The sequence below is a fragment of the Prionailurus viverrinus genome, chromosome C2 (genome assembly GCF_022837055.1).
Source record: "Prionailurus viverrinus isolate Anna chromosome C2, UM_Priviv_1.0, whole genome shotgun sequence".
Lineage (NCBI taxonomy): Eukaryota > Metazoa > Chordata > Mammalia > Carnivora > Felidae > Prionailurus > Prionailurus viverrinus.
This window is the reverse complement of record NC_062569.1, coordinates 127,490,688-127,517,585: the sequence shown is the minus strand read 5'-3', so window position 1 is coordinate 127,517,585 and position 26,898 is coordinate 127,490,688. Positions and strand designations below refer to the sequence as shown.

The 26,898-nt window shown below is 40.0% G+C and overlaps 1 protein-coding gene across 4 annotated transcripts in view; it reads right to left on the bottom strand.

Annotated features, from left to right (window-relative positions):
- The window catches only part of ROBO1 (roundabout guidance receptor 1), a 409,245-nt gene extending 383,109 nt beyond the window's left edge, over nt 1–26,136 (bottom strand). For 2 of the 4 annotated variants that reach the window (XM_047875011.1, XM_047875012.1), the window contains exon 1: nt 25,042–26,136. In XM_047875011.1, coding sequence (XP_047730967.1) covers nt 25,042–25,096 — 55 coding nt within the window. In that variant the 5' untranslated portion in view covers nt 25,097–26,136. The remainder of the gene's footprint in view (nt 1–25,041) is intronic. The other 2 variants (XM_047875009.1, XM_047875010.1) reach the window with 1 other exon arrangement.
- Nucleotides 26,137–26,898: the final 762 nt, after the last annotated feature.

The window sequence follows — 26,898 nt, the reverse complement described above, 5'->3', positions numbered from 1 at the left end:
AGAGAAAAAGGCAGTTTTCTGAGAGTGTGCTAGTGTATTTTATGGTGGTAAATTGCCTTCTTTATGTAAAAGATAGTAAATCTGTTGATGCCATTTGTTAGGATGGTCTTATCTCAACAAAGGTCATGCATTCAGGGTCTAAAGCTTCTGAATCTCAGCAATGTTAAACAGGGCTTTTAAAGGAACTTTCAATTCAAAATCCCGAGTAAATGGGTTCACACAGCACAAATTTTATTGTAGACCAACCTAATTTTCACATTTTCCTCTCTATAACAAGCAAGTCATTTGTTCTCTACACTCATAATGGAAAGAAAACAAGAGTTTCTTTGTTTGTGTACATTAACTCAATGCTGTAAAAGTCATCCAGTCAAGCTTCACTATACATTCACCCTTAAACCTTAACCTGACTTGGAACAATATTTGTAGCCTCTAAAATTACACTGGGTGAACCCAGACGGAGTTAATCACCCTTCACTGTCTCAGTGAAAAGTATAATGACCCACCATTTAATGTGAAGCCATTAAAATGCTGGAAGGGGCAAGAATTCACATTGTGTGTTTATAAATACCTCACAGACATGAATCCATACATTCGAGCTGCCAGGACACTTTTCATATGGCACTTGCTCAGAGAACCAGATGGAAAATAATGACTGTTATACACTCCAATCCAGAAGTGTCTATTCTGTTGTCTTATATAGTGTACCTTGTACTTTTAATACTGACATCAATGAAGGCTAACAAATTCCCTCTGTAACTACACACACACACACACACACACACACACACAGAAATCCAAATCAAAGTTGGGTAATTATGATATTATTTTCTTTCGCTAACTACCATTGCTTCCCACACAAGGCAAATCTGTAACCAAGATCTTGCATTTCTACTTTTGGATTTTTATTCCAAATCATTCCTTCAAGACTGCTATATTGCACAGTCCAGAGGGCACTGTTCCCATGATATGTGGGGTCTGTACTCCAGGGGCTGGTCATTCAGGTCAGCATGAACCATGCAACTACAACCAGAACAGAGGCTTAGACCACTTCTCTCCATGCCCCCAGTGCCACCCCCGCTGGAACCACCACCTCAGCATCCTCTTAAATGTTCTCCCCATTTCCACTCTGGCCTCTGTAATCTATCCAGAACAGAGTATGCTGAATAACCTTGTCAGTTTTTACAACAGAGCACAAGTATTCTTGTGTTTACAACCATCTTCATTCGCTTGAAATAAAGAAAAGTCCTCACTAGACCCTTTTAAGTCCCTAAATTAGAGAATGAAAAGTGCGTTATCTATAGGCCATGTACTTAATTAACAAGGCAAGGAGGGCTGAACATTCAGATCTGAGCATACACTGGGCTGCCTGGGTGGCTCAGTTGGTTAAGCGTCTGACTCTTGATCCCAGCTCTGGTCCTGATCTCACAGTTCGTGAGTTCGAGCCCGGCTTCAGGCTGCACTTACAGTGCAGAGCCTGCTTGGAGTTCTCTCTCCCCCTTCTTCTGCCCCTTCCCCACTCGTGCTCTCTCTCTCAAAATAAGTAAATAAACTTAAAAAAGAAGACCTGAGCATACACAGTATGAATGAAGGATATGAAGGATAACAGCAGGGAGAGTGCCTGAAAGAGTATTGCCAAACCAGATCCAAGTGATAGCTTCCACATGTGAGGGACAATCCGAAGTCATCGGATCATCTAGTTTCTCATGAGAAGCTAGAAATCTGGGGTTTTATCCAAAACCTCAATTCTTAAATGTTGCCTGAAATTTTTAAAACAATATGAAAAAAACCAAATACCTGTGCAAACTGCCATAAGAGGCTGTTGGTGATGAGATTTTACCACAATCTCCATTTATCACCATACAAGGACAAACTGACCCTTCTGTTCCTCTCATTAGCCAAGCTTTTCTTACCCCAGAACCTTAGCACATACTTTCCCCATGGTTTTTGGCATTCATTCTTATCCCTCAGATCTGAACTCGAATGTCTCCTCCGTAAATCTTTCCCTGAAAGATTTCTATCTAATGTAAGTCCTCCCCACAGATCACTACCACATCAGCCTGTTTGATTTTTCTTATAGTGCATCATTCCCACGGAAGAAGACTTCACCAGTCCCCACGAGTAAATTTACTCTGTAAGCAATGACTTTCCTGACGTATTAATAAAACCCACTTTCAATAAAAATCAATACAGAATATGCTCAACTGAGCCAATAACACACACACGCACACACACAACTTTCAAGCTTCATTACTTCATAGATGCATATTGGCAGGATGACGGGTTATTTGTTCACTAAATATCTACAATAGTATTTTGTAATAGAGAAAAACAATTGTGTGTGTGTGCACAGACATATGTATGTTTCTATGTGTATGATCTGTACAGAAATGAGTTAATATCCAAAAAGATATTAATCTACCTCAATGTGGTAGATTAATTGGTCAGATGGATTCTTTTTGAGGAGAATTTCATCTAGATATAAGGCATAGATGCACTTCATATGCACTTCATAGATGCATATTGGCAGGATGACGGGTTATTTGTTCACTAAATATCTACAATAGTATTTTGTAATAGAGAAAAACAATTGTGTGTGTGTGCACAGACATATGTATGTTTCTATGTGTATGATCTGTACAGAAATGAGTTAATATCCAAAAAGATATTAATCTACCTCAATGTGGTAGATTAATTTGGTCAGATGGATTCTTTTTGAGGAGAATTTCATCTAGATATAAGGCAGTGGTTCTCAGCTTGAGGCAATGTCCCCTAAAAGGCCTGACAATGTCTGGAGGCACTTTTGCATGACAGAACAAGGGGGGTGTTATTGACATCCAGCAACACAGGCCAAGGACTGCTAAGTACCCTGCAAGGCACAGGACAGCCTCCAAAAGAATCATCTGGCCCATGATGTCATTGGTGCCAAACCTAAGAAACACTGATTGATATAGGGTCTTTTCTTTCCCTCACTCCAACTTTGCCAAAGAAGAAATAGTCACCCCGTATTTTTGCTTTGGGGGGCAGGTAGGGAGTAATTTTAAATTTGTTCCTCAACATCATTATGATTAAATTTCTTTAAAAAGTTTGTGGAAAAAAAAGTTTGATTATTTCTCTGACTACACGCATGTAATTCTCTAAGGGACCAAAAACAAACAAACAAACAAACAAACACAAAAACCAGTTGTGCTGTTTTAATTTTGGTTTGTACAATACCTGGTCCATTCCAAGCATTGAATACATGAACAAACAAGCATAATAGCAGTGCCTTCTTACTTTACGCTTCACGATGGTCATGTCTCCAAATGCTTATTTAATAAATGAAGCACTCAAGTTGACACACAAGACACTGTGGTGGATTCTAGGCATATGTACATCAAGAAGAAAGTCTCCTCGCCCTCAAATTACTCAAAATCTGATAATGGAAACAAACAAGATAGCCCTACATAATTTGTCCAGTCTTACAGTAAAGGCATACACAGTATTACAGGAGTGCATGAAAGGCCAATTCACCTGGACTTGAGGAAGTGGATGATGGGATGGGGGGATGGGAGCCCAAAATGTCCTCCTAGACAGGATGTCTGACCTGCTTCAGATCTGCTGGGTACTAATCAGGCAGATGAGTAGGAGGGGAAAAAAAAGCATTTCAAAGAGGAGACAAGTTGGAAAGAACAAGTCATTTAGCATTACTGGGGTAAGTGGCTGGTTTCTCTTTTGGAAATAGGAGGAGGAACACATTAAGACCCTAATATGTGAACGTAAGTGAATTTCTGTCTTCATATACATTGGGCCAGATCTCTGTTTCCTTCACACTTGGAGATTCCATGTGCCTAAAATTTCTCATTACAGGCCTGCCCTTAAACATCTTTCTTCATCTGTTTTTGCCACATTTGTTTATAGAAAGTCTCTTTGAACCTATACACAATGATCATAAATTCACACTTTAATTTTAAAATTAGAAAAGCTTATAATTCCAAAGATCAAAACTTTATCTAAGATCAAATCAGCATTCATACAACCTGACGTCCTGTGAACCAGGGCTTTGTCCAAAGTATTTTTTCACATTTCCACTGTTTATCCCAAATAATGTTACATGGTGATTACTCAGCAAATATTTGTGGAATTGAATCATAACTTGAATCTTCTCCAGACCCCATGTTTTTTTTTATAAATCAATAGTACATATTGAAATTGCAATATACTTACAAAGCATAAACATGTTCAAAATTGAGGTGGATGAAGCTAAAACTGACTCAGAAATAACCATTTCCTAAAATTTTCCCTTATTTAATAATACATGCCTCTAATCTTAGGTTCAGGCTCATATTATTGTAATCTGAACAGTAATAATAATAACACAAACAAGCAAAGAGGACTTATTTTAGGTCCGGCCCTCTGTCTCCCTCTTTACAAACCTCAAGCTTCTCACTGCAGAAACTTCTCTTACCACTTCTATTAAAATTTATCTGAAAGCTTTATCTCTAAATAATCCTCTTAAAATCCAGATGGATTTTTTTCTGCATTTCAGGGACTGCAGAGTGCTCATGGGGACAACCCACTGGCATCATAAACTCAACCGACCTAAGGACAAGTCATAGCATTCCCTCAATACATATTGTTCCTCCCTTATTACCGAAGTCCCTGTTGCTCATGGAGTCACCTGTGTCACATGCGATCCTTCCATCTTGCATATTTTCTGTCAATTCTATCTATTCATTCTACCATCCAAAAACTCTTGATCTTTCCCCTTTATTTCCATCAACACTGTATTTATTCATCATCTGTCCCCTTTATTATTTTGAGAGCCTTCTAAGTCTTCTCATTGCCCATGGTATCCTGTCCATTCAATCCATCATGCAAGCCACGCTAGTTGAGAGATCTTTCTCTCCCACCCAAGTTCTTTCCTACCCAAAAAGCTTCCCTGGTTTTCCTTTGCCCCATAATGAACTTCAGTATAGTGAGCATGGAGTAAGAACACCTTTATATTCTAACCACAGGCTTACCTTCATAGGTACCTCATCAGTAAGTAATCCCAAACAATTTCTGGTTCCTCCTGTAATCCCACACAATTTCTCCTCTCTTTGCCTAAATATACATACTTCTTCTGTTTCATCTGATGGGCAAACAAGCAGAGGAGAGGATAACTTCAATATTTACTTCAATTATTCTTTTTTTTTTAATTTTTTTTTCAACGTTTATTTATTTTTGGGACAGAGAGAGACAGAGCATGAACGGGGGAGGGGCAGAGAGAGAGGGAGACACAGAATCGGAAACAGGCTCCAGGCTCTGAGCCATCAGCCCAGAGCCTGACGCGGGGCTTGAACTCACGGACTGTGAGATCGTGACCTGGCTGAAGTCGGACGCTTAACCGACTGCGCCACCCAGGCGCCCCTTCAATTATTCTTTAACACTGGTAGGTTACTCTCCAACCCTGGTAGGAAGTACATTTTTCCTTCTTGTATATACATATATATTCCTTCGAGAATATACATGGATAGATAGATAGATACGTGTGTGTGTGTGTGTGTGTATATATATGAACAATTAGAACATATGTGTGTGTGTGTATATATATATATATATATATATATATATACACATATATATATATTCTAATTGTTCATGTACCTTATTTCCTCAATTATCAGGCAATGTGACCTTTGCGTGTAGAGAACATAACTAAATTCATCTTCATATCACTAGTGCCTACAAGTCTATCACCTATGGCAGGTACCCAGGAGAAATTATTTTGAATGGTAAATACCGTATAGAACAGGAGAACATCACACGGTATGTTTTATGCCCATCTTAAGAGTCAGTTTGAGTAGGATACCAGGAGGTTTTTTTTTTTAAGTTTCTTTTTTAATAACATGAGGTTCTTGAATTCTCTAATATTTCTCTACAACCTCAGTTATAGAACTTACTCGCTGTAGATTCGTAAAAAACAAAAAACAAAAACAAAAAACAAATAACCAAAAAAAAAAACCAAAAACAAAACAGTGAAACATTTAACTCTGTCTCATTACCAATACTCAAGGCAAACCTAAACACTTTAAGTTCTTTACTATTATATTTATGGAAAAAATTAACATTAAAGATAGTTAAAATATTAGAGAACATAGTCTTATTTAACTTTCCTTTGTAGGAGGACTTATTATTTTTTCATTAGATATACTTTACTTTTTTAGAATGCTAAAGTGATCCATTTAGACTTTGTGCATTCAACAAATGTTTACTGAGTACCCCCTATGTGCTGTGTGGCAACTATCGAGGATACTTAGTTCTATAAAACAGGCAAGGGTCATCCCTCACAGAGATGTGAGACTAATGCAGAAAGCGGAATTTATTTTTAATTTTTTTTTAATGTTTATTTATTTTTGAGAGACAGAGATAGAGTGTGAGTGGGGGAGAGGCAGAGAGAGAAAGAAAGACACAGAATCTGAAGCAGGCTCCAGGCTCTGAGCTATCAGCACAGAGCCCGACATGGGGCTCGAACTCACAAGCTGTGAGATCATGACCTGAGCCGAAGTCAGACGCTCACCGACTGAGCTACCCAGGCGCCCCAAGAAAGCAGAATTTAAATAACGATGGACACTCATTAATAGTGACGCTGACATGGTGCTAAGAATAAGAGGACCCAGGGCCTTTAAGAGAGCCTGAGAGAAAGAAGTCAAAACAATTTTTTTTTAAGTGACCATGAGCACATGGCAAGCAAGCAGTAGTGACAGGCATACTGAAAATACTGGCCCGGGATGAAATGCAGACACCAATATAAAGGCAGACGTGAAACATTCAAACTAATAGCAACATTACAAAACAGACTGTCCCTTTAGTTGTGAAACTTAGATTCTACAACTTTAGCTACCCTCTCCAAAGTTCTTCTGACACTGGTATTATTAGTTAGTACTCAATTAGCATTAAGTACCACCACTCCAATATTCTGCTGCTTCTGCAGAAAATACACTCACATCTAAGGAGATAAAATAACACCTGTAAGATTTCTATTTGTTAAGATTTAGAAGTAAAAGTTCTATACATAAATTTGATCTATTCTGAGACTGAAACGATGTCCTTATTGAATAATCCAAGAGGTACCGTCATCTATAACTTGTGTCGCCAACAGACATAAGTTCATCTCATCGCCTTGAAACCACACAGACACTAGATCGCAGAACGTTAGTATTGGTTTGGACTCGGAGTTCATTTCTCTGTCACCTTTTTGGACTTTAAACTTCCACCACTTACTAAATATTTCTTCTGACAAAAATCTCTTCTTTCAGTTTGATCTCAAAGCTCAAGATAGGTATTATTCCTATCCTCAATTCACAGATGACGAAACAGGGGCTTAGAAAAACTATGTCATGGGGCGCCTGGGTGGCTCAGTCGGTTGAGCGTCCGACTTCAGCTCAGGTCACGATCTCGAGGTCCGTGAGTTCGAGCCCCGCGTCGGGCTCTGGGCTGATGGCTCAGAGCCTGGAGCCTGCTTCCGATTCTGTGTCTCCCTCTCTCTCTGCCCCTCCCCTGTTCATGCTCTGTCTCTCACTGTCTCAAAAATAAATAAACGTTAAAAAAAAAAAGAAAGAAAACCTATGTCATATCACCAACTTCACGTAGTTCACTAATGTATTAACTACAGTTTCTAATTTTTTTTGTATTCTTTTTTTTTTTAAACTTATGTATTTTGAAAGAGGAGAGAGCGAGAGAAACATGAATGAGCAGGGGAGGGGCCAAGCGAGGGACAGAAGATCCGAAGCGGGCTCTGTGCTGACAGCACAGAGCTCCATGAGAGGCTTGAACTCACAAACTGTGAGATCGTGACCTAGCCAAAATCAGACGCTTAACTGACAGAGCCACCCAGGCGCCCAGTAATTCTTGTGTATTCTTGATGCTCTGGCATTGCCTTGCTGACGAGGGGAGACCACCTCTTCCAGGCCTGGTCAGCTCCTAGAGGTGGCAAACACTGGCTGAAGAGCACACCTTGCAAAACAGACAGATGCATCCAGAACCCACCCACTGAGCCACGTCTTCCGTCTGGCTCTCACCACCCCAAGTCCAGGCACTGAACAACCAGGGACCTTCCACTGCCAGCTGAAATTACTGAAACGATCCAATCTGAAATCTATTTGGCTTTCATAGCCTGCTTCATTCCTTCTTTCCCATGAACGACACAATAAAGGCTTTCTGCCTGGCTTTCCTCTCCCTCCTTCTGCCTCCCAACCAACCCTGTAGCTTTCCCTGTGTGGCCGTGCACGGCATCCTGTGCCTCCTGTTTCTTGGAATCAGTGAGGAAAAACGTCATGACAGTCATCACCGAGTCTATATGGCTTGCTCCTCCACATTATAATGGATCCTGGGTACATTCTAAAACAGCCGGTGGTAGTACCAAGATTAGGGCACAGGCAGCCAGAGACACAAAATGTGGTAATCACTTTTTAAATAAATGAATTGCTCGGGAGGCTGAAATCTTACTCATCATAGTATTCCATAAAAGACATATTTTCCCAAACTTCTATCCATGACTCATCTAAAAATCAGGTTTCTGTACCATGGTATTAATGCTTCTAATTGGATTTTTGGTTTCTTGAAGAAAAGAACACAGGTAGTAAAGAAGGGAACTAGAGACAATGTTTCTAATCAGGGAACATTTTTAACACGTGAAGTTGGTTACTGGTACTTCTCTACCTTCCCTTCCAGCTTCCCTGGCCCAGTCTGGCCCCCATAATTACTCCAGGACCCTAGTGGCCTCATTTTTCTCCGTCCCTGGCACTTCCCAGTGTGTCGCCATCCAATTCGCCAAATAAAAACTTCCATTCCCCAAGTGCTAAAAGCTGAACTCCAAGTAAAAGAGGACCTATAATCTGATTAAAATAATTCACAGTAAATTGCAAATCTCTTAATCCTCTTAGAGGCATTAACATTTTTTTAAGTGTGTGGGGGGGTGCTGGGGACTGGAACAACCTTCTATAGCCTCTAATTGTTGGCATTTTTGTGCAGCATAAACAATAATATATTTTGCTTTATTCAGATAGACATGGCTATCACATTGGCATGGCAATCTGCCCAGAAATCTGTCACCAACCTGTCAAATTAACCCCAAATTTTCTCTTAACAACCTTCACACTTTTTCTGCTTTTGTTTGTTGCTTTTTAAATCTCTGGCAAGAGGTCTTAAAGTTTGGATTCTCTGTAGGGATAATTTTTATGTTTAGGGTTTGTAACTCAGGGTCTATATACCAAGTAACTATCATAAAGTAGTATATTTTAAAAAAGATCTTGATAAAGACTACCAATCAGCAAAACAATAATAAAAACAACACAAGAATCTACACTTAAATAGACATGAGAACATGTCAAACACCATTTTGAACCCTTCACATATATTAATTAACCTTCACAGCATCCCTATGGAATAGCTATCAAAATTATTTCCATTTTGGGGTATCTGGGTAGTGAGTTCAGCCCAGGTCATGAACTCGCGGTCCGTGGGTTCAAGCCCCGTGTCGGGCTCTGTGCTGACAACTCAGAGTCTGGAGCCTGCTTCCGATTCTGTGTCTTCCTCTGTCTCTGCTCCTCCCCCATTCACGCTCTGTCTCTCTGTGTCTCTCAAAAATGAATAAATTTTTTTAAAAAATTTAATTGTTTCCATTTTACTGATAAGGAAACAGAAAAGTGAGACGTATAACCTACTAAGGTGGCTTGGCTGGTCAGCAGTGAGGCTAGGTATTTTAATTCTGAAGCCCATCCCCTTGCAATCACTACCTGCTACTAAGAGACACAGTGACTAGAAAAAACTCACTGATAAAGAATCCAGCTCATTGTATTGTTCCTAGACTAAAGAAACTACAGAACTTAAATTCTAGAAGGGGCCTAAATATCAACTGTTTCAACTCCTGTACTTTAGAGATGAAGAAACGAACTTACTCTGGCATGGTGAAATGCTAAGTAGTGGCCGTTTCAAAGCAAGTAACAACCACACCTGAATCCAAGTCATGTTTTTTCCCTCACCATAATATAGTTAGTTCATACAAAAATCATAGGAAAATCTATAATCTTCACGCAAAGGTCGACACCCAAAGTTCTATCCAATCCATCTGGCAGGATCTAGTAAATACATAACCATTCATACATACATTACACTCAAGTTTGGTGCTTTACAACGTTTCTGCCACAAGTTATTCCAAAAAGCGTTTGCCTTTTTTCTTTTTAAATAAACACTGGGATGAAGATTTCTGGTAGTTGGTAATTCTGGTTTTTCTTCTTTCCAATTGTTTACTTCTCTGTTTCTAAAAGAGTAAAATTTTACCCAAGAATGAGAGGGAGTATTAATTCCTTTCATAACTTCTGTCAAAGCAATTTATGTAGTGAATCACTTATTCATTCACTGAATGTGCTAGTTGTGATAGTTAATTAGACATATACCCTCTTGGTTGGAAAGAAGAGCTAGACAAAGAAATGCAATACACCATGAATGCCAGCAAGGTCCACATACTTTTTTTTTCCTTGGGTGCTAGGGAATTATATATGGAATACATCATATCTACATCGGGAGGGGGTGGAAGGGGTGTCTAAGGCTTTCTGGAGGAGGAGACACCCATATTGATTCATTAGGGGAAACAGGAATAGGGATGCAAAGCAGGGAAGCAAGGAGAGAAAGGAATGGTTCTAGACAGAGCATTCCCTGATAGGGGGAAATCATCTAGAAAAGCCAGAGAAGCAAACGGGTATTCACCTGGCTGAAGCTGGCTTATAGGCTGGAAACCCTAATTAGGCAGATGTGCAGAATGGTCCAATCAATAATACCAATGCATCTTAAACACAAAGTACTTTCTCACGAGAAAATAAATCAAACATAATGTTTCTGTGGTTCACAAAGAAGGAAGAAAAGAGTCTTTATTTGAAAGGAACTAGGGAGATGAAATAGAGTCATGGTCCAGGGCAAAGAAGATCACCCAGATTTAGGCAAATTAACTAATATGTCCTCATGACATTTTTCTAAAGACTGCAATTACCAACTATAGAAATAATTTCCATATAAACATGGAAATCATGGTACCCCTTTAGGTGATGAAGAATCTATTATTGGCAAGCTATTCTGTCACAGTATCAAATAATGCTCATCTTTAAACATGCCTCCTATGGACAATGAAATGCTGGTGACAGTTTCCAGCTTCAAATGAATCAGCACTCTTTGCTCAGGGCACATTACTGTTTCTGACCTCTTCCCCTGCCCGTGCCTTGACCTTCTCCCACTCAGACATTATTCCCTGCCTTGTGCCTGTGAGCATCTCGTATTATTTGTGAGCTGTGGCTCCAGAATTTAGCATGAGGACGGCTGCCCCTGATAGATGTCTAACATGAGTAATACTCCTAATGATCCCCAATGGGACTCTGCCATATTCATCCAACAGGATGAGTTGTTTGAAGACAAAAAGAAATCCCATGCACTTTACAGAAAAACGTAACGAAAAATCGAAATTTCTACATAAAGGAACATTTTACTTAGATTTCATAAGAAACGATCAGGTTTTTTTTAAAGAGTTAACAAAGTCTCTTCACGTATATTTACCTTTGCAGTAGTATATCTTCAACACCTGAGCAAATTATACCATTGCCTAAAGAAATCCTCCAAATGTTGTTTTAGAAACATTTATGAATTATGCACAAGGTTTCCTCACAGAAATGCCAGATATGCTCTTGAAAACTGTGCATAAATCAATATTTTTTAAAATTAAATAACATTTCTCATTGACAAATTATTTCAAAGATGTTTCATTTTCAGTTCTGGTTAATATTCAATTGGCAATGATTCCTGACCCTTTAGATTAAGCTTCTCCCCTGATAATATTTCTGTCAGATAGCTAATGATCTATAAACAAAGAATAAAACAAATAAGAGAAACTAGATTTTAGAAAAAAAAAAAAACCTGCATTAAATTCTTGCAGAAGTTAAAGGCTCCTCTGGAACTCAACCATAGCCTAAATTTCTTTATTTTATTTCTTAAGATTCCCTTACTGTATTTTCACAACCCGTAATTCAAATCAGCACAGTGGTGTGTCCCTTAATAGCAATCAGTAAACCTTTAGACTGTCTGTGTTGATATTTTCTCTTCTTATTCAAGAATATATTTATTTATTCAGTTCATCAGGGACTCTTAGCTCATCAAAGGGCTCGGTGGCTTGTTTCCTTTGTTTGTTAGCTTTAGGACAAAAGAATAAACATAAACAGTCAAACTGATCACTTTGCCTGGTTCAACAAATACAATTTGTAAAAGGTAAATAGCTCTTGATAAAGGCAGAAGCTTTGGGTTAAACAAATAAGCAATTATGCAACCATTTAACTAGGAACCACACAGTGAGGAAGGCCAAACATCAGAAAAGTGAAAGCTTCTAAAACACCAAAGATAACAACACGTCAAGCTATACTTATGTGTTGAGGGTAGGAATAAGCAGCAACAGATAGGTCAGTCCTATGTGGGGTGGATAATATGATACTGCAGCCACAAATTGGTGACCTGTGGGGTCACATCTGGGGTAGAGACATTATTATTTATTATTATTATTTTATTTTATTTTTATTTTTATCATGTATTACTATTATTAATTCTCAATTGCTCCCAGACTTCAGTTAGGAGATTTTACTTAAAAATATGGATTTACACCTTCTCTTGAAAACTCTGCATATCTGTCTATATTGGACCCGCATTTCCCCATGGCAACATCCAGTCACCCATCCCTTAGAGATAATACAGGCCTTCCCTTACAAGACCTGTGTAGGTATTCGGTTTTTAACCATTACAAAATACTACCAGAGAAGTAAAAACAGAATCTCACAAGTTGTATTTTGTTTTTCTTCCTCACCGAGAATTGTGACTTCAGACCAGGAAGAGCAATTCTAAGTTGGTTCAGGGGGAAATCAAGGTGAGAAGATAAATATCTTCCTTCTTAATACATTTGAAATCTCCTGATCAAGGAAAGTACTACATCGCAGAATGTTGAAAGAACTTTTAGGTAAAATGAAAGATTAGAAGACTAGGAAAAAGTTAAAAGCTATCCATCCACATTTTTAACTACAAAAAAAGGTCAGTTCCTCAAACTTGAGGTTACACTTTAGGACATGAACAAAACAGTTAATAAAACCGTAACCAAGGGAAATGAGCCTTGCTCAAATGAGGAAAATTGGAAGAAACTCTACCTGGAGAACAGAAGATTTAGAAAAAACATAACTGTCTTCAAATAGTTAATCAGTTTCACATAGAAACTAAACCAGATTTTCCGTGGATAGCTTTGGAGGGCAAAAATCAGGGCCAGTAAGACAGGGAATAATGTTGAGCTCCAGCTTAACATGAGAAAAATGTTTACAAAGACTATAAATGGAGGGGCGCCTGGGTGGCTCAGTCGGTTAAGCGGCTGACTTCGGCTCAGGTCATGATCTCGTGGTCCGTGAGTTCGAGCCCCGCGTCGGGCTCTGTGCTGACAGCTCAGAGCCTGGAGCCTGTCTCAGATTCTGTGTCTCCCTCTCTCTGACCCTCCCCCATTCATGCTGTGTCTCTCCCTGTCTCAAAAATAAATAAAACGTTAAAAAAAATTTTTTAAAAAAAAGACTATAAATGGAATCTTCTATACTATGGGAGGTAAGTCCTGTCACGGGAAGTAATAAGGATAAAGACTCTGTGTTCTGGGTACTGCAGACAGGGCGTATGCATTAGAGAGACAGTGAATGTTCTAATGATATGAATGTTCTCTGACAGGTTAATAACAATAATACACATCGTATTATATCTAAATCTATTTATCTGTACATGGCTATCCATACCCTCAGACAACATGCCAAAAAATAAATACCTTAATCTCTAAGAATTCAATGATCACATTTACACTTATTTTACATCACGTCTTCACTTGGTGGAAGCTTTTTTACGGTCTAAACATAGGCTCCCTGAGCAGTCACACATATCTCTATTAAATTAGCTACATGGTAATCAACCATTTACCATCAATTTCTTAAGTGCAAGGAATAAGCTTTTTTAAAAAATATTTTATTGTCTAGTTAGGTTGATTAAATAAATGAAACAAATGGATGCAATTATTAAAGTGTTCTCTAAAATATAACATTGTCATAAGAGAAAATTTATAATAATACATGTGGTAAAATCTAACCTCTTCAAGTAGATTATGTAAGTTTTTCAGATCACACTCCTGGATGCATCTTGCAGCCATTTCTCTTCACCCAGCAAGATATTCCATTCTTTCTCTCAACATTCTCTGAGAATCTACTTATTCCAGGAAGTTTTCCCTAAGTTAATCCCCTTGTTCTATCAGTTCCCAAAATGCATTTCTCCCTTCTCCCACCATAACAAACACCTTCCCTTCATGTACTGTTAACAATTCACTGACATGATCAACATTCATTTTCCTATGTGTATGTACACAACCAGGATCTTGTATTAAAAGCTCTTATTCATTATCAGGTATGTCTGATAGATTCTTTAAAGTGTCTAACAGCAACAGAAGTTGATGGTTGGTTAATAATAATTTTTGATTGTTATCAAGATTGATAGTGAGTAGTTTACTGAGGAATAAAATGGTGTTATTAAGCTCTATTAATAATAAACAAGTAGAAAAGTAATAAACAATTAGCATTAACAAACAAATGGATGGCAAACTGCAAAGCAATGAATATGTGAAATAAATGTATTAAGAAGTATGTATTTTTAAATATTTAGTTTTGAGAGAGAGAGAGAGAGAGAGAGCGAGCACGAGTGGAGGAGGGGCAGAGAGAGAGGGGATGGAGGATCTGAAGTAGGCTCTGTGCTGACAGCAGAGAGCCCGAGGTGGGGCTTGAACTCACATACCATGAGCTCTTGACCTGAGAGGAAGTCAGATGCTTAAGCAACTGAGCCACCCAGGCGTCCCTTATTATGAAGTATATTTTAAGACAAAGAGTAAAACCTTATAAGACTAAGCTCCCAACTCCCACATAAAGGAAGGTTTTAAATATGATACCATTTTGGGGCGCCTGGGTGGCGCAGTCGGTTAAGCGTCCGACTTCAGCCAGGTCACGATCTCGCGGTCCGGGAGTTCGAGCCCCGCGTCAGGCTCTGGGCTGATGGCTCAGAGCCTGGAGCCTGTTTCCAATTCTGTGTCTCCCTCTCTCTCTGCCCCTCCCCCATTCATGCTCTGTCTCTCTCTGTCCCAAAAATAAATAAACGTTAAAAAAAAATTTAAAAAAAAAATAAATAAATAAATAAATAAATATGATACCATTTTGATTAGTGGTACAGAGTAGTAAAGTAGTAAGGAAGTAAGAAAAGCTTCAATCTTCCCTTAAGCCTTATGTAAAGTAGCAACCTATAGAAATAATGAAGAGAATATAAATGCACCTCCCATCGAACATTTGGAAATACGTATGGAAATCCAGGAAAAAATACCTTAGAAATCATAGACTGATCTTAGTCAGACATATGTATTGAAAAGAGTAAGAAAAAGCAAAAGAATGATATTTTAAAAATCACCCCCATTATTTCTGAAATGCTACTGATTACAGTACTGTTTTTGATAGTTATCACCGACTAGGAGGTTTCATTCACAAGGATCATGTTAAGCAATGCTGCATTCTTTGTTTTCTATAAAACTTATCATCTGAGAAGGATACACCTTTCAAGGAATTATAATCACAGATTCTAATCAAGCTTCTGCTTACTACACTTTTATCTGTAACACCTTATCACCAAGTAGATCATCTATTTTCAAGCTCAAAAAAAAAACCAAAAAGTCAACACCCGTTTTTTAGAGAAGTTAGATCCCAGTGATCATTTTTTTCCATATATACGGAAATTTCTATTCACTTAGAAAACTGAACTCTCACAAAACGTCCTGGTTTTTACTACCTCACATGTACTCCACAAATGGAAAAGCACTGAATTCCATCAACCATGTTGTGGGACTCGACCTACGTTTCTATGTCCTGTGCTGTATTATACCAGGATGCACTCTTCGTTATGGGTTATCATGTGACAAGGAGAAGAGAAGAACAGACCATCGGATTTACCAGAAATTCTAAAATTTAACTTTTTAAATTTTAGCACCAAAAGAGCTTGGCAGCACAATCTACCACAATCTTGCATCACAAAAAGCATCACACACACACACACACACACACACACACACACACACACACAACCTTGATAACCTTATTACACTTTATACTGCTTCACCTATAATCATTTTCATTTAAAGGGAATAGTGTAGTGTGTCTGTAAAATGGTGAAGAACAAAAATTCTGTGATCAGAGAGGCTCGTTTCAAATCCTGATGCCACTGAACTGACTGCGCAAGGTCAAGAATAACTTTTCTATACCTCATTTTCCATATTGATAAACAGGAATGATTGCAATGCATTCATTCCTAATGTGGTATTAAATAAGATAAGGCAGGTTAGCACTTTGCTGGGCAGACAGTAAACATTTTACACATTTTAGGTTTTACAATTATTATTATTACTATTATTATTAATTCCTATTCCTTCAGGTTCAGGGTATGCAATTGGGCCTATACTGCATCAATTTATCATATGATTAATCACTTTATTATTTTCCTCATCGGGGAAGTTATATATTTTTTAATAGCCATGCATATTTAAAACATTAGGTTAAATGCGTCAAGTGGAAAATAATGAAAGGATAATTTGGAATATGAAATCCTAGGAAATGATGAGCTCTTCAAATTGAATGATCCGTAACAGGAAAAAAGACCAGAAGATGCAATGAATTTCGTTTTCCCTCTGGCCACACTAAGTCTAGCTAAAAAGCTACCCTCATGATGCTTCTATTCCATCCTAATTCAGTGAGATTAATAATGACCTTGTCAGCGGATGACCCCTCTCTCCACACAGCACCATGGTGAGGCTCTGACTCTCTCCTATCTTCCGTCCACATGTTTAGGTTTGGGCAATGTATCGCTAACTTCCTTAATTTAAGCAACTTCTAGTTCCAAACTTAATCCCAGATTACTAAGGAAATTCTCACTTCTCCTCAAATATGAAGAAGAAAAAAACCAATGAAGTTCCCTTCCACAGCCTGTACAAGCCAGTTTACTCTGTTCGGACAACTTGTTAATTGAAAGGTCTGGAGACACTAAAATTGCTTCTCCTGACTTAAGTCGCTTAAAGCTACCCAAAAGTGTGTAGTTAACACACACAAATGTGCTTTAACTCACTTTGTTATATGAGCAAGCACCATTTTAGTGAAGTTTCAAGAGTAATAAAGACTGCCTTTTAAAACAAGCTGAGTAAAAAAATAAGTAAAATAAAAATAAAATAAAAATAAAAAATAAAACAAGTCTGAGTAAACAAAACCCAGTTTAATCTGAAACTAAAAAGGTATGCATTTTTTATTATATTTCTTTTACATAGGAAAGGAATCACAGGCGGATACATTTAGCCAAACTAAAAGTTAGTACATCATTGGAAAAGTGGAAAAAGACATTGCAAGCTAAAACAAAAACTATAGTATAGTTAGATAGTATACAGGTTATTTAAATGTGGAGATCAAATTTTGAAACGGAGTGTATCTCATTAGCACCATATGATGCCAAATGATCTTGAAACAGACACATGTGGCCTGATTCTCTTATTCTTTGGCCCCATCTTCCTTCCAAACTCTACCTGGGATTGACAGTAACATAAAAGGGCCTCAGACATGTTAGACGGGAGAAACTAAAACAGGACCTCTGTTTCCTTTTCTGCTAAAATCCAGGAATGAGTTTGCCAAGTTGATGTATTTTTCCATAACGGTGCATAAATTATGACCATATACAACATGCTGCAAAGAACTTTACGGTCATATAAACATTGTCTTGTTCTGCTTATTGAAAATTTAAGTGAAATCAAGAGAGAACATTTACCTGAAATGATTTTTAAGGTACTAAACAGTCACAAGTAACTATTTTACTACTCTTAAAATGCTTTTCCTCATAGTAAAAGAATAGAGAAAGAAGAATCTACAGAGTGTTAGGAATACAAATTGGGTCTCTAATATCCTCAAGTAGAATCTCTTGCAGATAATTTTAGCAAAAAGTTCTGGGGGCTCTAAGCTCCCGCCAGGGCTGACTGTGGATAAATTGTCTCTGGTTCTCATCTCATAGACGAATTGAACACAGGCATGGGGGGCCCATACTTTAAACTTGATGACTTGTAACCATCAGCTGTTACTGCCAGGAATGCTTTAAAAATATGTTTTCTAGGGGCGCCTGGGTGGCGCAGTCGGTTAAGCGTCCGACTTCAGCCAGGTCACGATCTCGCGGTCCGTGAGTTCGAGCCCCGCGTCAGGCTCTGGGCTGATGGCTCAGAGCCTGGAGCCTGTTTCCGATTCTGTGTCTCCCTCTCTCTCTGCCCCTCCCCCGTCCATGCTCTGTCTCTCTCTGTCCCAAAAATAAATAAACGTTGAAAAAAAAAATTAAAAAAAAAATATGTTTTCTAGTAAAAAAAAAGACTAAAATGAACTAAAAAATAGATCCCCAAAATACATGGCAATATTATTAGGAATTGAAGTCTACTAATTCTTAAATGCTGACAAACCAATCTCTTGATGTAAAAAGAACATATACCCACTTAACACAGAACCACACTGCTCTGTTGACATTTGCTTGTATCCATTGATGGTGCTTTTAAACGCTTCATTTAAATGTCAAACTAGGTGACAGGCATCAAGCCTATAGACTACTGCCCATCAAACTGGTGGCTGAAGAATTTTTCTATAATTGTTTACCTTCTATACATTCTCCCCTAAATAATAAAATAAATTAATTAAATAAACGTGCTCTTTACCGGCTCTAAGCCATGGACAGCTGTGAACACCACAGAAGCACCTCTCTAGTTGAATGGAATCAGAAAGATATGCACAGTCAAGCTGTTCAAAATATTGTTTTATGTGTGGAACAACACTGTCATAAGACGTTTGGAAGCCAAGCACAATCTCAGAAGTAAGGGAATCTGTGGCAGCCTGTTCTGGCTGATGGGAAACAAGACTGAAATCTCCCATGAAGCAAGCAATAGGACACCTTCCAGGGTTAGAAACAGCCTTTTGGATGGTTAAAAAAAAAAAAAAAAGAAAGAAAGAAAGAAAAAGAAAAGAAAAAAGCAGGGAGAGACAGAAAGGCAAGGAAGTGAAGATCAAAGCTATCTCCCTGTACACTACAGATAATCTTTTCTCTTCCTTTTCTTGAACAGCAAGATTGAAGGGAAGGGCTGAAGGTGGAGGGAGAAGGGGAAAAGGAAACCATGCTAATCCAGCATTGTAAAGAAAGGAGGTGGCCTTTTGATCTCCACAGGATGGCAACTTTATTGGCTATGCATAAGCAGTTTCCAACCAGCTGATCAACCAGGTATTAATGCTCGACCCCTCCATGATCAGTAACCATGAAGTGAGTTATCTGTGAACAGCAGTCAAGCAGAAGGCTCATCTACTACAAAATGACTGCCAGCCCATGCCCGACACAGAGGGGAAGAGCAACCCCGGGGTGGGGGAAATGGTTGTCCCTCCACAGGCTCTCCCTTGACGAGTACCAATTATTTGCCTTGGGACTCAGAGCAAAATCTTTCTTCGAGTGTGCATGAGTGAGAATGACATCAAAATACAACTTGGAAACTACATGCTTTTGCAACCCCAGCAGTCATTTTTTTCGACTTCTCTTCAAGTCACTTCTCCTAAGCATGCCAAAAAAATGCAGACATGATAAAGGCTCGAAGCGAATCAGTTCAGTGTAAAGAAATGATTCGCTTGCCTGGTGATCTAAAAACCTAAAGACCATTTACTTCATGGCAGGAAAAGGCATGCCTCCCCTACAGATTTTCAAGTGTTCAAACCTCACTCTTATGTAGGTGGATTTTTTGGGTGAGTTTTAACTGTAAAAACAAACAAACAAAAAAATATTGAGGGCTCCTGGGTGGCTTAGTCAGGTAAGCATGCGGATCTTGATTTCAGCTCACTTCATGATTTCAGGGTTAGTGGGATCGAGCCCCGTGTCAGGCTCTGCACTGAGAGCACAAAGCCTGCTTGGATTCTCTCTCTCTCTCTGTACCTGCCTGGCTTGCGCACACTCTTTCAAAATAAATACACTTTTTAAAAAACGATTGAATCTTTTTTACATTTTTCATTTCTCTCTTTCAACTGGGAAAGTACATGTGGTTACGAGTTTTGGAATCAGCTTGGTGCAAATCCCTGTTCTTCCATATCTCCTAACCTCTCTGTGATGTAGTTTCTACTACACAAAACAAGGATATAGTAACATCCTTATAAAACAAGGATACAGTAATATTTTATTAGTAATAGTACCTATGTCATAAGGTTCTTATAAGTATTAACAAGATAGGGTGAATGCTCGATAAATATTGATAACAGATCTTCACAGCGATAGAAGTGGTCACTGTAGAGTTTCTTATGCTACCCCAAAATTCAAACTCCATCTCATTTTTTACTATGTATTTCCTTCTTTCATTTTATTGGTCTCCTCTAAGCAAAAGTGTTATGACATACTAGGTAACTAATTAGTTTTTCACTCCTCTATATAAATCAAGGCAGTTAATATTCTCAAGTCTCGTTAAACATAACTTTAAAAAGCTATTCTAGGGGCGCGATGGGTGGCTCGGTCAGTTGAGTGTCTGACTTCGGCTCAGGTCATGATCTCCCAGTCTGTGAGTTCGAGCCCCGCGTCGGGCTCTGTGTTGACAGGTCAGAGCCTGGAGCCTGCTTTGGATTCTGTGTCTCCCTCTCTCTCTGCCCCTTCCCGGTTCATGCTCTGTCTCTGTCTCTGTCTCTCTCTCTCTCAAAAATAAATAAAACATTAAAAAAAAATTTTAAGCTATTCTATGAATTCATTAAAGATTTAAATGTTTCAAATAGCTTTTTTTGTTTTAAAAATGCAAAATGTCGGGGCGCCTGGGTGGCGCAGTCAGTTAAGCGTCCGACTTCAGCCAGGTCACGATCTCGCAGTCCGTGAGTTCGAGCCCCGTGTCAGGCTCTGGGCTGATGGCTCAGAGCCTGGAGCCTGTTTCCGATTCTGTGTCTCCCTCTCTCTCTGTCCCTCCCCCGTTCATGCTCTGTCTCTCTCTGTCCCAAAAATAAATAAACGTTGAAAAAAAAAATTTTTTAATGCAAAATGTCTAGGTCTTTATATAGTGGCTACATAGAGTATACACACCGACATCAAATTTTCAGAAACCCACTTTTCAGATTTGCTTTTCATACTGTGTACAGTCAGAGCACTGTTCTGTCTCCTCCCACTCCACCTCCTCCTGTCTTTTAAAACTGGCTGAATTCTGGATCTATTTGTACTACACTTCTCCAGACTGGTGCTTCTGGTTTCACTTCTTTTCCTTTCTTCTTATCAGTTTTCTTAATTTATTCCACAGATTACCTTAGGTCTAACTTTAAATTGAATAACGACTTTGATTTCCCTGTACTCTCCTGTAAGAAATCAAGCCTGCAAGTCAGTTATACTTTTAAGAAGCTAACGTTTTTAAAAGGGCCAGAAATGAACACAAGCATTACCTTAGCATCTTTTGTTAACACAGATGACACAGGAAGACTCAACCATCTATGATCTTCACTTGGCAAGTAAGGAAACCATTCATGTTTCCTCCCTCTTATTCTTGTTGCCAACATGGTTAATTTTAGATATCCAGGCAATATAAAATAAGCACACAAACAACTGTCCTTGTAGATTTGAAATTCAGCATTTTGTACCACTTTAATTCACACAAGAATATTTCATTTGTCACAGTGAAGACGAAGGGAAAACTTCAGGTAAACTTTCTGTTCTCGGGAGATTTTAACCATAAATATCGTACGTGCTAGAGGGCCCATTATCAAGAAATAAGGATACTCTAAAGGATGTCAAAGCATTCAGATAAATGTATTTTAAAAGCCAAAAAGTTTATAAAGAAACTATTAAGAAATTGCTGGAATTACCAAAGAATCTTGTGTGGAGGTTTTGGGTGGGGGAAGACCAGACACCCAGATTAGTGGCTCACGTAGTGAAACAACAAAAATATGGCCCTCTTCCCACAAGAAAAAGATCCCCCCTCCTATAAAGGAAGAAAGATAGCACTGCAAATTTTTGCTGTATGTAAAATTCAGATCTCATCCTAAATTTGAACTGAAACTCAATAACTTTTTCTCCTTAAAATCAGGTTTTAGAAAATGGAGTTGAGGGGAGGAAGTCTATCAAGAAAAGAATGTTTAGAATCAGTTCCTGAGAGATCGTACAGATTTTTTTTTTCAGGGCTACCCCATCCACTCCCCTCACCAAAAGTCTAGCTATCCTCAGAAAAGAACACTCAGATACATAAAGTCACTAAAGAAATCCACCTCAAAAAATGATTTTCTGAATACGCCTTTTTCCCAAAACCTTAGGTACCTAGAACAAAAACAGTTGTAGCATTAGATTAATAAATAAAAGGCTACAAAAAGCAAACACATATTCCAACATAACATTTGATGTTAAGTGTAACATCAACACATCAAAAGAGAGTTTTATGGTCTTTTTGAAGAAAACTATAGGACTTTGTTAGGTTGGCATCCAGGTTTAAAAAAAGAAAAGAAAAGAAAGAAAAAAAAGAACTGACAACCAATAGATACTTTTACAGGTTAAATCTTGTTGAAGAGACCTTACCCCCTCAGTACACTTTGATTTATTTAAGCTCACCACATTTCTCTTAAATACGCTCCATTAACAAGCGATAGACTGTGATCTTAGGCTTGAGGCAAGATATGAAACACAATCTTTCAAGAACTTCATTCATTCCCTGTCCAGGTGTCTTGAGCACACCCCACTCTCGTTACTTATCTGAGTTCTGTGAAGTTTTATTCAAATCAATAGTGTGGCTTTAGAACAGCACACTGTCAGGAAATCACCCCAGCAGCCCAGTAATTTGGCCTCCCAAGTTCAGATTCGTGGCAGAGTGAAAGTCATCAGAGGAATGATAAAGAGCTTCGGGTTAAATATGAGAAAGCCCCTCCCAAAGACACCTCTGACCTGCACCCTGGTGAATGACACCTCAGTGGGGAAAACTCAGGCTTATGAAAAAGCATCAGTGTCTTCACTGGAAAATTAAATTAGAAAAAACAAAGCCAGAAATCAGTTAACTTTTAAGATTATAAATGCCTCCTACCTATTTAAATTACCAATCACAGATACTAATTCATGGAATTATTCAATCTGAAAGGAACACCTCCTACCCTGGATATTTCACGGATATTCCTCCAAGTGAGGACAGAACGGCACACTGACACGGCCAGCTTTCAGTGATACCCTATTAGTGTGACCCTATCTTTAATCTACAGACGTGATAAAATGTCCCAACATATACAAACTCAGCTCAAACAGTGACTAATGACCATTAATCCCCCTATCTTTAGTAATCTGCCTCTCTAGTCATTTATCACACTGACACCTCACTTTACACACGTGAATAAACTTTAACTGAGAAGGTGAATCAACAAAAATCTCAAAGGTATCTGAAGCTGTAAATTAAACTAAGGGGAGAAGCAGCAAAGAGAGACAAATAGAGATATCAGACCTTAATGTTTCTGATTTGCATCTGTGGCTGGGGTGTGGGGGGTGGAGAACTATTCAATCATCCAGATCTGCAAACTAAAAAAGAAGAGGCTCTATCACGGAAAGGGGAAGCTGGAAGTAAGAGGCAGTCCCAAAGAGTTGGTTTAATCTCCTCATCCATCCACTGCAAAATATACAAAAACTTCAGTTTTCTGTTTTCTTCAGAGGAATAACAATTTAATGGAGTCCTTGGTTTAGCTGCAAATGTTCCTTTTAGTCAGGAAGCATGTTCACTAGGCTAATTCTTTCAGGGATCTGCTATCATTTAGCTGATGTGCATTTTCTTTTTCATATTTCACTGGCTTAAAGTAAAATCCTTGGTCAACACATAAACCATAGCCATGGACCACAGAAAGCTAAGACCAACCCTTCAAAACTGTTTCATAATCATGAAAACTGAGTGATTCTAAGTGATAGGCTCTGATGCAACTTGAAGCTCAGTATTCAACTATTTAAAAAAAAAAAGAAAAAAAATCCCCTGAGGTGTAGTGTGTGTGTGTGTGTGTGTGTGTGTGTGTGTGTGTGTGTGTGTGTGTGTGTGTTAAGGCCTGAAATTGGAGCCTTGATTGAAACCAGAATCTACCAAAAGGGAAGAAAGAAAAGTTGAGTCGTGGCTCACCAGGAGTAAAAGTTTCTTAGGGAGTGTAAGAAAACTACTTTAAGTGTATGTTACTCAGCAGGACCTCATGGTAGCATCCTTACAACAATTCCTATGAAAAGTTTCAGTACCATTTAATTAATCGCCAAAATCTTAAATTCAGCCTTCTGCTTTCCCTCACCAATGAAAATTCCCAGGCAACTAACTGTTCCCTTTCCTATACTTGCAACCGCCTGATTTCCTTCTAAATCCAGCCAGGCAGAGTGGCTAGTTGATGCCCTACCCTAAGAAGGAGTTATTTCCTGAAGTTTCTTCAGAATCGAATTTAATTACAGACCTTGGTTACATAAAACTAACTACTAATAACTCCTTGTGCTCGGAAGAGGAGGGGCGAATTGGACGACCAGGTTCAGGAATCCTGGCGAGTCTCTGGGCCCCAAGTTCTCCGGGCGCACATCACCCTCTCCGAGGGAAGCTGCCTGACGAAGGATAAAACTCATTTTGGCTCATCCGGAGGCCCCAAGCTCACCGCCAACCGCTGCCTCCTCCCACCCGGGAGCTCAGACCGTGCGTTTGCCCAGAGTGATCTGGGCGTGCCCTGAACTTGGCAAAAGGCCGAGGTCTGAGATGAGGCTTGGGGGTCTTGGGGGAAGGGGGGAAAGGGACGACCAAAAGTGCAAACTAAGAACCTTTTCGCTTCAAACTCCCACAGGGATCGAACCCCTCCAGCCTCAGGAGGGAGCGGTCGCCGAAACCCGGTTCGAGGTTTGATTCCGAAAAGTGGGGAGGGGGCGAGCAAGGGGGATGAAGGGTGAAGAAAGAAGACGCGAGGTTACCTGAACAGAGACATATTAATCCAAAGAGGTAAAAGTGAGCAGGCTCCGCGATCATTGTCCTCGGGTGGATCCTGCATACAGTCTCATGCCAAGAGGAGGGGATAGAAATGGGGTCCCCAAATTTATGAAGAGAAGCCACACACCACACACACTACACACAAAGGCTTAATATAAGCAACGTGGGTCAATCCGCCAGGAGTTCTCAGGGCAATTTACTTGTCGACCTTTCCGGACGCTTGTCAATACCTCAGAGCCCTTTGCAGACCAAGAATCCCAAGGTTTGCCTTCTCTGGCTCCAGGCTTTCCGACGAGGCTCGGCCACTTCCAAGAATCATCCAAAGCGAACAACAAAGAGCCGAGGGAGAAGAGCAGTAGTGCGGTTTCCTGCCTCCGGGTCTCGCCGAGCCTCCCGGCGTGCGCCCCCACACTGTGCGCCCGAGCGCCGCGGCGAGGGCAGGCGCGGCAGCGGCAAACTTGGGGTGTGAGAACGGTTTAGGGAGGGCCAAAAAGTGCTTCTCGGTCTGCAGGCTAGCCCAGTCAACAGCTGGCCACGAGCGGCGGCGAGGAAGGCAGCCAAGGCAGCGGCAGCAGCTCTGGGGGACCGGCACAAGGTGCTGGGGGTGTGCCTCGGTGACTCCGCGAGCTGGGGCCGAGCGAGGGGGCGGTGCGGCGACAGTGGTAGCCCGAGCCGGCCCTTGTTCCCATCACTTGGGGGATGCGGAGGGCACTGGGTTCAGCAGCAGGTCCGCGGGCAGACGCGCACCTCCTCGGTGCCCCCAGCCCCGCGCAGCGCTCACCATCGCCCGGGGTCCCTCGCCCGCCGGGGCGCGCGCTCAGGGCACCCCGAACTCTCCGCTGCTGGGACGCTGGAGACCAAACTTCCTGAGAATAGCTGCCCGCAGCCTTGTCTCGTGGGAGCTCTGAAGAGGCAGCTCCTGGACCTCCCCGGGCTGGCGGAGAGGGGCGAGGAAGATGCTGCTGCGGGTGGGAGCGACGGCCGCCGGGGCTCCCCGGAGCTCCGCCGGGATCCGCAGCGTCTGAAGTTTCTGCTCTCACGCTGCCTCTTCTCTGGCTCAATTGCTTGTGGGTTTCCCCACCGTCCCCGCAGCTCCCAGTTTCCTCCTTCTCCTCCCCGGCCCGCGAACACTTAAAGGGGCCGCGCAGTCCTTTCCATGCTTCACTCTACACTCTCCAGATGCTGGTCTGGCAACTTCTGCTCGTTAATATTTTCATCCAAGAGCCAGGGTGCCCGAGTGCGCCCTCAGGTGAGAATCAAACTGCTCAGGATCAGAAATCCAAACGAATGGGAACTTGCCTTGTTTTTCTGGCTGCCCCTCGCTCCCCTGCACCTTTCTCCAAATGGAACCTCCCAGCCAAAGACTTCAAAAATCCTCCTGGTCCAGCTTAACCTCTTCCTTACCGCTTCCAGGAGTTGGAATAAACTCACAAATAACTCTACCTTACATTACTCTGCGTTTGCATTTTTTGGTTTGTTTTTAATCAAATTTGGGCAAACAAACCTGTAGGACAAGGAGGTAGAGTGATGACTATCTAGAATATATTAACTATTACACTCTATTGCATAATAGATGTGCACCGTATTACGAAAATCACTTTCTTTTACATTGCAGTTGCTGAGAGTCCTGTAGAAAGGCTACCCAACTCAAACTCAAAGGGGCGTAGGGGTGAGCCGTGGGGTCTTTTCTTTGCGTTTCACCAAGAGCCTCTGTTTCAACTTTATTACTCTAGGTATTAGAATGTTAACAAGGGGGAAGTAATCAGAATGAGGGACAAAAGCAATATATATATATTATAATATATATATAATATATATTATATATATATATTATAATATAT